At 35.8% G+C, this 12,157-nt stretch overlaps 1 protein-coding gene across 4 annotated transcripts in view; it reads right to left on the reverse strand.

Moving 5' to 3' along the window:
* Positions 1 to 731: 731 nt before the first annotated feature.
* CYLD (ubiquitin carboxyl-terminal hydrolase CYLD) overlaps positions 732 to 12,157 on the reverse strand; it is a 239,003-nt gene continuing 227,577 nt past the window's right edge. For all 4 annotated transcript variants that reach the window (XM_068355082.1, XM_068355080.1, XM_068355081.1 and 1 more), the window contains 2 exons: positions 7,702 to 7,855; positions 732 to 7,273 (listed from right to left, as the gene is read on the reverse strand). In XM_068355082.1, coding sequence (XP_068211183.1) covers positions 7,083 to 7,273; positions 7,702 to 7,855 — 345 coding nt within the window. In that variant the 3' untranslated portion in view covers positions 732 to 7,082. The remainder of the gene's footprint in view (positions 7,274 to 7,701; positions 7,856 to 12,157) is intronic.

Below are 12,157 nucleotides of genomic sequence, written 5' to 3' on the forward strand. Positions count from 1 at the left end.
GCCCTGCAACAATGTAATTACTGTTTTTGAGTTTCAGCTGTAAAAGTACTGTTTATTTAAAGAGAATTACAAAGATTATTCAGAAAGCTTACACGAGATAAAAACACAATGCTATGGGGGTAAAGTTCCTCAAACTATTTGATTTAGCTACTCAGTTTCCAAATTTCAGGGAATTTTAAATATCTATATATTTTTCAACATAAAATTTTAATGACGGTATATATTTTTCAATATGTCATACTAACGCCACATGCCGTAAGAGGTAATAATCATCATTTTATGCAAGCTAAATAATTTCCAGACAATGATGCAAGGTTTATTACACCAGACATATGTTAATGGAGCCATTTTGCTTGGATTTATACACATTATTGATGTGATGTAGCTTATGTTGCATAAACACTGAAGATCGGTTATCGCAAAATTTGGTTAAATTTAGTTATCAGAAATCCTTAAATTTGAGACTGTTCCACCACATAGATTTTGCTTGATTTTTAGCATGTTGTTTTGTAGCACAACATGAGGGAGAAAAAATGGTTTTGTTTCTGTTGCAGTTTGTGGTGTATATATAACCAGACTGACTGGACTATAAGAAATAGGCTATAACTGTGAGAGGTGCACGGATCCTAACCCTTACGAGATGGAAATATTAGGTGATACTGTGAAAGTGATCCTTGAAAATCACTGCTTGGGAAATTAATTAGGGTTGTCATACACCATAAAAAACAATATATTTCATAAGTTTATTAGCAAAATGAAGATATTAATATTCATAACTTTCCAATACAATACATTTTGCTACCTTGTTTCTTGATACTTGAAGGCATTGTAAGATAGGAGGTAATACCAAATAAACTTCAAAGGGTAATGCTGACTAGAAGAAAATCACTAATGGAGGATTAACTTTGATAAAATGGATTTGTACAGGTTCATTATCAAAACATCTTTACTCTGTACAAACATTTATCTGTATTCTAAAATCTTTGGAGAACTTAACATTCTGCAGTTAAAACCTCTATACAAACCATTTATTATGACAAAGCATATTAAAATTCCATACATACATTCTCCATGTCTAAACTATTAATCAACATTGCAATTGGAACATTACTGATTTGCTATCAAGAAAATGACAAGTGGCAATGAAGTAGAAAATAGTATGAAGCAATGGATAATGAAGCAAATATAAATAATTTGCAAAGGCAAATGATTGCAAATAGGGAAAACCATACATGTGCTTTAATCCAAATTGATATAATTACTGAATTGAGTACCTGAATTGGCTACCATAGAGGGTACACTACCACAGAAATGAAGGAATAACACTTTAGCATGCGGCAAGTGATTATAATTATAATTTTGGAAGACTGGAAAACAACAACTTGATAAGAAATTAGATGCATTTCTTAAACAAATTCAAACCCTTCAATCTGTGTAGCAAAGATGGCAGATATTATGACAGTCATTTATTTTCCAGTGGTAAGTAATGACCAAAGTGAAATTGGTTGACATACATCAGCGAATAAATTTAATGTGCGTGATAGAGTAACATCAAAATTTGCAATCTTTGATTTGCGTAACATAATAGGTGATAATCAGGGAGCAAGTGTTACCTTTGGGCTAGTTAAGATCACAGGTGAACTCTAGCTAAATTAATCTATGGAACAGTGACATGGTCATTTGGTATTGATGATCAAGAAGCCAAGATATGCCACAGGAAGTGTTGCTGGCAGTATATTAAATATTAATATGAGGATGAGGTTCACGGCAGTGTAATAGCTTTCTTAAAACATACTAGTGTTTAGCAATAACAAAATAAGATGACTATGAAATGCATTTACCGTTTAATAAGTTCAACTGGAAAGGCATCAAGACTGGAAAGACATCAAGACTAAGATAAGTCGGTCAGTTAACAAGAGGTAAATACCTACTAGCACCACCAAAAATATGCCTTAAATCTTGTAAGAATACCTCTTGACGACTAAACTTAATCGAAATAAGGTTGTGACCAATCATTGACCAGTATGTAATCTGGGTAGTGATTTGTTAAAAGCGTATACAAAAAATGGGCTTCATTCAAATCAAATCAACAAATTTTTTTTTTTAAACTTTACAGTACCTTAAAAATCACCTTAAAACCAGTTAAAAAATCTACAACTTATGGTGTAAAAAATGGTAAACACAAGAATTTTACCTCAATTATATTGAAATAACAAGCAGTGATAGCAACCACTGAGAAATTTAAGTTGAAAATGGCAAATATTGATGGAGAATGATATTGAGAAAAAAAGTCCAGAACACTTGCTCCAAAGTTAGACCAGTAGAATTGTGCGCACATGTTTAGTTATGAGAAATCAGCTGGTGGTTTCACACTATATAGTTCACAAACCATCACACCACTAACCATCAGACTATCTTCAATTTTTAGTGATTACTTCCACTACTAGTAGATTAAAGCACATGTACCATAAAATGGTTTCTTTTTGAGAAAGTAAGCCTATCATTTGGTACACAATATTTTCTCAATACATTTATCTAAAAGTTCACAATCTTTCACAACAAAATAAATAAAAATAATGGAAGTTATACATATAGCAATTTGTTTACAAATATAAATATAATTTACTGGTAGTACAGCAGTGTCTGTGAGAAAACTTAGATTGCTTCTCAAATATAATTTTGCAAAATGAAACACAAAATGATCTGTTAAATTTTGAATTGTTATTTGAAGCAAAATAACTACGAACACTGAGTTACACTCAAAACAGAAAAGCTATCTCATCTTTTAAACTGTAAAGTATGTTCATCCTCCTGATACTTTCAAGTATACAAGTGGAAAAACCTAATTTAAAATAAGTTTGCCATTACTCTTATCACTGTAACTTAAACATCAAGTCTTTGGTTATTTATTTAATAAATAGTATTACAAGCTACTGTTTACAACTGAACAAAAATATTAAAATAAACTTGCCCCCAAAATGACGGTGAAACATAAAAGACATGGTAAAAGTAAACTAGACTGACTTACAAAAAAAATAATCACAACCAAGTGTAGCCTATATTTATTATACCGTATAACACAAATAAGAATGAAGAAAATAAAAATAATTACCTGAAATATGTTGCAAAATAAATGTCATAACCATTATTATGATGTAGCAAAGATTGCCTCTGTACAGTACTGTATTGCTATACTTTGCATATAAAAGTCAGCTTTCTCTAAGCATACATTTTCTGAACTACAAAAATTAAAGCTTGAAACTTGCAAAGTTACACAAACAAAACATTCAGTTAACATATAAGAAAAACTAAGAAACCTCACTCGACCTCAAGTCGTCTTGGTCCATAAAATCAAATGTTGAAATGACTCAAGAAATTTTGGAGCAATAATATATAATATTCACATGCAACATTAATGCAAATATTTTTTTCTTCAACAACAAAAATAAGCCTGATGCTACGTTTGATATACTGACCAAACATTGACAAATATTCAACAATGCAAATCATTCTTCAAATATGCATGATTAAGTACAATATTTTATTCAGCGACTATTACTGAATTCAATTGAAACATGAGATAGCTAAAACTATTCTATCACAAAAAAATGCCTTTGAATTCACAAAATACCTGTACAATATCATATGATAAATTCAAACAACTTTTCATTTCAACAGGTTTTCAATAGGTCAAAAAATATATCTATTTACAGTACATTTCAATTTCTCTTAACAATAACCACAATATCCTCTAACTTCAGAACTTTATTTTTGTTCATCTAATCCAGTATGTAGCAAAATAAACTATCAACGGCATTTACATTCCAGATCTTTACACCTTTTTGGCACAATATCAGATAAGCAACTTTATAACACATGAAAATTATTGCAATAGTTCACTGGAACAATTCTGTGACAAAATTGTCGGTATTCAGATGCTTGACATCTCAAAAGCTTTAAATAAGGGATAATGATGAAAAAATTCGTTGTAATTAAAAATACAGTAGTGGTTTATACATTTCTATAATGATCACAACTTTCCTTAAAAGAACATAAATACATTTATCCCTGATGAATTATTCTGCAACGTATGATAATTATTAGCATGAGATTTGATACGAAGTATATTTAACAATTTTATTTCCCTCGTAACCATATAAAATCTACAAGTGGTCTATTTTTCAATGCTCTGCTAAGAAGATTCAACTTTTATATAAAATTTTCAAGGCCTCATAATTTTGTATTTCTCTTCAGGCAAACTTTTATGAGAGAATTTAAAGCTTCATGAACATTCCTTGTCTTTTGACAAGGCCCTGAAATTTCCTTTCCTGATCAGCGTCAATGTAAACCAAAATCTCTAAAATATAAAGTACACCTAACAGATATGATTGACTTAATGTTTCTAAAAAAATAATACTTTACACCTAACACTGACTACTATTTGATGTAGGAGTTAAACCTCCAATAAAATAATACTACGCATCCTTCATATTATTTATTCTCGCTACTAGATCAAATCAACGTACTGATAATCTGAGCAGAATTAACTTACATGATAATCCCTCTCTCTATTTAGCTCAAAAGAAACAAACAACTGCAAAAGAAAACTTGTCCTTTCATTATTGTAGACATCAAGTTTTCTTGAACAGTGTTTCACAAAAATGTATACATTTTTCAAAACAAAAAACACAACCCTTGCCTCTATAAACCGGACTTTATATTCACAAAACTAATCTAGAAATAATCTGTCACTAACTGTAATTCACAATAAAAAGGAAGAGAATCTATGATTTCTTTATGCTTCATCATCTGAAATATAGATATCTCATTGTTTCAAAGTTACAATTTATAAATCAATACTGTACTGGATAACATTTTTTACCATCTAGTGACAATTCAGCTTACCAAGTACAATACAGCACATGAATTTTAGTAAACATAAAGATATGCTAGTGACACTAAAATGTAAAATGAAACACTAAAAATTATCACCCTCACAAAACCATTACATTCAACCTTTGCGCTAGGATTTTCCTGTGAGTAACAGATGACGTGATATTATAATACAAATTTACATTGAATTCAGAAGGTTCAGTAAATCTCCTGCATAACAGGAGTAAGAAATGGAAGCATTATATCATGCTATGCTTTGTTACTAATACTCAAAGAGGGGAAGGAGGAGAAAAGTTCTTCCAGGAGAGCTAACAGGTCAATATTATAGTTATATAATACCAGACAACAGAGACAATCCAGCTCTTTTAGGGGGTACAACAGATTAGCTCTTCATAAAGGGAAATCTAAACTACATGAATTAAAGAAAAACTTTAAAACATTTCCTGACTGAATAAATTTATCTTTATTACCATTACTGTATTATTATCAGACACTTCAAATCATCCACCAAGTCAAAATAACTCGTATAGATGATCCTAAGGATTTGTTTTTAACATTATATTGAACTGACTTCTTTATACAAACAGCTGGTTTATGAAGTATTAACTACCTAAAGTATTTGTATATGATGATTCTAACAACAATAGGCAAAATGAAAATTCAAAATTAAGCAAATAAAAGCCACTTTCCTTCACTCTGGCCTGGATAGATTTTCAATTCACTGTCAATTATAGCCACAAAAACTAAGTTAATATATCTAAGGGCTAATGTTGTTGCTGTGTATTTCAGCTTGGAAAAATTTTGAAATCAGTATTCTAGCAATCTAACTTAAGCAAAGTATATGAATCCTTCAAAATACTATGGTACTTATTTAAGGATCTGAACATTCATAGAATCAACAGTAATGTTTAAATATAAATAATACCCTTCAATTTATAGTCAATATATAAAATCTATACACATGAAAATCATCAAGTGGCCGTGGGAAACTTATCAAGATGGAAAAACTATTAATACTTGCTTCCAACTTCAGCCACCCTGAATATCTTGTCACTAGTACCCATATTTAAAGCTGGAAAGCTCACGCCTACGATCCCGACTATCATTCCTGTTTTTCTGTTTGGTTATTTCCTGCACAGGGCTAGGCATGTTACAAGCTTGCTTCAGTCACTTCTGTTATAGACTTTCTATCCAAATTCTTGTCTGGTACAGATCATTTTCACTGCGCTTAATTCCATGCTTTTCTGAACCTTCTGATGAATAACTAGTACTAAACAGTATTACCAAAGTCTATGGAACAATAATCCACGTTTCTTATTATTTTCATCAACCTGCTACTGCACTGTAATTCACACATGAATGAAAATTATCTTTTAGACACAGGGGAACTGAATTTTTCTTTATCACTATGTAAAAGGACTAAAAACCAGGATACAAAAGAGAGCAATAAAGGTTTTAAAACCATAGCATTAAAAAGCTCAAAATTAGCTCAGTACTTAGCCAAGATGTATAGTTATCAAGCAGTAAACTCTCAAAATTTAACATTTTATAGTATTCTTTACAACATTACAAATCTATTTAAATATTACTTATAATTCTCCTGAAATCAAAATTACTTTATAACCACATGGTGTACTATTTTGACTTGGTGGCATGGTTGAATTGATAAAAAGTATACATATCATTTAAGCCTAATAATATACATACAGTATCATTCTTTTTATCATTGAGGATACGTTTTTCCATACACTGAGAAATGTAAGTCTTACCAAAATTTAAGATCCAGGTTAACATCAGGGGAGGTTCATAAAAATAATTAGTTTCAGTCTAATGTATAGTTAGAACATTGTCTTTTTTGGTCACCTCAATTAAAACCAATACAGCGTGCATTTGAAATTTATTACGCTGTAATGAATAAAACATTGTGTAATTCAAACTTCATCTTTAAACAATTGAGTCCCGGTACTATTTTATTTGTTTTCATTCATGCTCTGTAGATGACCCAAAAACAAATTGAGTCGGTATATTCTGCCAAGCACTCGATGAACAGGACCTAATAATTCTTGCATAAGTGGAACTTAAAAGTAATAAAACTTTTAAAATTTCTATATATATTCATTATTCAGTATATTTGTCAAAATTGAATCTAGGTCATTCAATACTTGTAGCATGATCAGCACATCAGTGGCTTACCTATACATCATCACCTTTGGGCTCATGTAGAAACACATGTAAGCATCACATAAGAGTCGACGAGGTAAATCAGGTAAGGCCTTGTTATCAGTAACAGCATGAAGCATCTGGCTTCCCTCCTCCCCAACCCACTGCATCAAGTCGCCACATTCAACGACAGTTGGTATGTTATACCCATGCTGTTCCCCTGATTAAGATATAATTTTCTTTTTAAATTATTCAAAATGAAGATGAAAATCTACTATATAAAATTCTGCAATACTATATGATTAAAAAATCCTGTATTTAAATAAATACAACTCTTGAGCTACAATGATTGCAATTTTGTACTCTAGCTTTAATTAATTTTATTTAATGCAGCAAAATTCCAATTGTTAAAATAATATAAATTAACAGCAATGTAAAACACTTAAACTACAGTACAGTACAGTATATAAAATGCCTGAAAAAGCTGGGTTGCACTTAAGAGCACCAATTTCATTTTAGACAGCTGGCGAGGTGTGACACCTTAACTTGCATCCCACATTTGTTATAAACATACCATTGTGTCCCTACATATAATTTATGAGGTAACTTAGCAGCTAAAGAAATTCATGCTGATACACATGCTCTTACCTTTACGATCTGCCATAGAATCAAAGAAACACCAAGTAGCATCTGCCCCAGAACCACAACGGGTAAAAGCAACATAATGTGATGTTTCTATGCAGACCACGGCAAAAAGTTCCATGTACACTCGAGGGATGGATCCACAGTGATCAGCAAGCATCTGCATACCAAAAAAAAAAAATAAAACATTAAGTGCCATGGTAGAGATTATCAGCAAAAAAAAAATAAATAAAAAAAAAAAGTAAATAAATAAAGTTTTTGATTTTCCTACAAAGCCATCCGTCATATATTTGTCCACACTCCAAGTATAAAAATTGTTCGACCAGTTTTAGAAAAATATGGTGGTTAACACAAGAACCACTTGAAATCGAGTTATGCATCACTAACTCGCCTCATATTGTGTGTAGTTTGTAGACAAGGCTGTGAAATTTCCAGTGTTAGAGGGGGGGATACAATACACAAATAATGAATTTGAAAGGGTTTTGAGTTATAAAAAGTTTCATCAAAACCTATCAACTACTGCATATATTTACTAAAATAACAATTTAAGTGGAATGCCTACTGAAAGTGCCAGTTTTGTCATATACTACACCTTCAAGGTCCAAAAAAGATCTAGAGGATGTTATGAATCAAGTAGCAAGCCTCAGATAATTCAAAAGAAGTTTTTCCATAGTAACTTTTCACATGACCATTCAACTCTTCATTTCCTTTGCTTCTCTAAGCCGGTCCATTCAAGTAAAATAATCCTTTTTTGGGCTCAAGCCATGTCGTCCTGATGGAAGGTTCCTATTGGTAGCTTTCTAAGGGATATTTGGCTACAGTGATATTCCCAGAGAATTGACCTATAGGTCTCCAGAATTCTAACTCCTGGCGCGAATTTCCTTAAAATTTCCCTTAAGGATATCGCATAAAATCAGGGGACGTATATCTTGATACGACACAAAGCAATCTTCACCTCGAATAGCGTTTTCGCTTCGAGGGGGAAAGTGGCTAAACTGAAGGGGAGCAGTTATCAAGGTTACCCTTCTTCCCGTACTATTACGAGTATCCAAGATGGTGCTCAATCCTATTTCAGTAGCGATTGCGCACACTGGTTTTCCCTGTTATCTAACGTTTTTGATTGTTATTGAGAGGACTTAATATGTAATCTCCAGCTGCTTCTGCCCCTGGAAAGTTGAGTATTTAGTCTCTACAGTGTATAATTTTTAGCTCCTGCTTCACAGAAAAATTAGCTTAATTTAATGTGTTTTGGAGCTTGGCCAGTCACTGGAGGCGCCATGGGTGCTGTCATTTGTTATGCATTTGTTATTTAGTTAGCAGAACGACATTCCCGGTGGTAATAGTATTAATAAATTATGAAAGCTATTTAGGCACAATTATACTAGTTAAGATATATTATGCATACAAATTTCCTCTTCCTTATGTCGATCGTATACGTTAGAGTTTCAGTGATTTAGGTAACCGAGATATCGCCCTGCGCTAGGGTACCTAGCCTATGCGCTTTAGTATACTTTCATTATCCCCGGTTACCCTCGTGTATTGTTTTTTTGGGCTTAGGCCATGTTGGCCTGATGGAAGGTTCCTTCAGTAGCTTCCTAAGGGTATATATGACTACAGTAGATATTCCCAGAGAATTAAACTAAGAGGTTTTACAGAATTCTAACTTCTGGCGCGAGTACCCATAAGGTTTCCCTTTAGGATATCGTATAATAACAGGGGACGTATGCTTGACATGCTACATAGCTATCTGCACCCCACATAGCCTTTACGCTTCGAGGGGGAAGTTGGTGGCAAGTTATGGGAGGAGCCGTTACAAAGTTCTCCTCCTCCGTTACTGTTACGGTACTCAGATGACGTCATAAACGACGCCATGTTGGTTGACGTCATAACCGCGCGCCTTCTCCATTCCTTCTCTTGTAGCGTCTATTACCAGGTGTTTTTCCCAGTTGTTTGATATTATTTACCAGCATGCCGCAATCTTCAGCCTCTTCTGCCCCTGGAAAGTTGAGTACCAAATTCTTATATTGTATAAATCAGCTCTGGCCGTAAAGTAACGCCTTTTTATCTTTAAATACTGTGTTTTATGGCGGAGCTGTTGCCTAAACCGGTGGTGTCCTGACGCTGTTGTTCGCTTCGCATGCTTTATTTATTTAGCCAGAACAACTTTCCTGGTTTCTTCACTAATTATCAGTATTAGTTATTTAGTCTTCATTGCTAGGAATTAGTTATATTATGCGATAGTATTTGTTTTTTCGGCGAGTGTAGGTAGCAGAATTTACGACGCTAGAGTTGCTAGCCCATACCCTAAGCTCGATAGCCTAGTCGTTTTAGTTTACTTTCATGCAAGATATAATTAGTGTTCCTAGTGTTAATCTATGAAATGAAGATATTAGGCATTTATACATATAAGATTCAGTGATTGCACATGGGTTTTTCTAGTTCTAGAAAGTATACAAGGGGTTTTGATGATCTTGGTAGTCGATTCCCTTGCCCCTAACCTATGGCTTAGGGCTTTTGTATACTTTTACACCTCCCGGGTTACCTTTCCACTAAGGTAATCTCTCCTCCCTCTGAGGTAGCCTAGGCTACATCCTAGCCCTCCTTACCTTGAATCGTATTCATGAGAGGTTAGGCTAGGATTTTCTTTCCCTGCCCAGAGCCATAGTTCATGAGCTTTGAGTTGGGGTCAGAACCTCAGAGTATCAGTCGTTTTCCCCCAGCTACCCCATTAGGTGAATGAACTCTCCTTTTGGTCTCCGCTGGATGGCAAAAGGGGGGGGGGGGGGCTGCCCTCCCCCCTAGGCCACACCTGGTAGGGTTACGACCCTTCCTCCCTGTGGCCTAGCGACTTGTCCTACACCTGCCTTCTCCGGGCTAGGGGATATGCTTCCCCTAGCCTAGGTTAGGCAGGCCCTGGAATTCTGTTTCTTTATAGTTTGGGACGGCACGGCCATGCCTTTCTTTTACTGTACTAACCTACCCTAGGCTGGAGAATGAATTCTTCCTATACCTTTGATAGTGCCGGTACTGAAACAGAACCCCCTTAGAGTGTTGGGGAAGGCTCACACCAACCCCCGCACTCCTTCTCAGGACCCTTTTCCCCTCCTCCTATGTCCTTTGGTGATGGCCTAGCCATCGCACCTCTGTCCACCGTCCTACAACTCGACCGAGTGCCGGCGGGTTGTGGGGTCGGCCCGGTCCTTTCGCCTGCTAGTCTGAACTGCTAAGCTTCCCGCATATAGTTGAACTATGGGATAGCATAACGACAGGTCGGTCTGCCGGCGGAAGACCTCCCTGCTATCTTAGAGTGTTCTTCGGTCCTCCCTTGGACTGCCATCCGCAACCCTAGCTGACTGCAGGCTTAGTTGCGGCTGGATGGAAGCCTGATCATACTCTTCCTTCCATTTGAACCCTCCTTCTCGAGGAAGGCGAGGTTAGGGTAGTGAGCTGCAGCCCTTCCCTCTTCCTTCCTCTATGCTTTCTCTCTCTTAATCAAGTGCCAGTCCACTGTCGCACAACTCTACCCGCAACAGCCGACAGCTTAGCCTAGGTCTCCTCTCTGTCCTATAGATTGATGTTAGGGTTGGAGTACCTACAGCCGGTTGCCTGCCGACTGCCGGACATGTCGGCGATTTGCCATCAATTCTTGAGGTTGTCTCCCTTTCCCCGTCACATAGACTGATGGCTGGAAGGAGTTACCCTCAATCGGAGACTCGCCGGCGCCTGGTGTGCCTCCGACGCGTTGGCAGGTTGCCGGCTCCACCTAATTCATATTACGAAAGTGGACTGTCACCTTACTCTACCCTGCCGGCAATACGCCGGCAGTGTCTATTGTATGGCAGTATACGATAGCCAGTACATCTATGGTATAGTACATACCCTAGACAGAAAACTATGGTGTATAGTTATGCAGTAAATACTTTCTAGCATACTCTGTGCATCCATGCGCAGTCCCTTGCTGGGACTTATTCGAATTGGGGATAATTATTTCCCCTTTTTCACTATGCTGAATGAACTCAGCTCTCTCCCTTTCACCACTGCTAATACCCCGGAGGAAGTACTAGCTGTGCTACTCTATCCCTACTGGATAACTTCCCCCTTAGGGCTTACTCGAATGAAAGCCCTAGTTAGTAGTGGTGTAAGGTCGCGGCAATTGGCTGGGCGGGATTCACAAGTATGTGTCTTTCCTGCTTCATTTCCAGCTTACCTATCCTAAGCTTACACTTGGAAAGGAATCTTATACTGTAATTAAGATTACTTTAAGACTAATCTAAGATTACTTTAAGTCAATGTTATAGACTTCCAAATACTCATGTACCCCTTTCTTCTTTACAGGAGGAGTACATCCTGTGTGAGAGCGCCTTTTGCAGCGTTCGGCCCCGTGACTTCTACGGCCACCTGGCGTGCCGAACCCACGCCAGCTGCTCCGTCACCCAAGGATCTCTGCGATATTGGGACCCGC

The sequence above is a fragment of the Palaemon carinicauda genome, chromosome 31, assembly GCF_036898095.1.
Source record: "Palaemon carinicauda isolate YSFRI2023 chromosome 31, ASM3689809v2, whole genome shotgun sequence".
In the NCBI taxonomy this organism is placed as follows: Eukaryota; Metazoa; Arthropoda; class Malacostraca; order Decapoda; family Palaemonidae; genus Palaemon; species Palaemon carinicauda.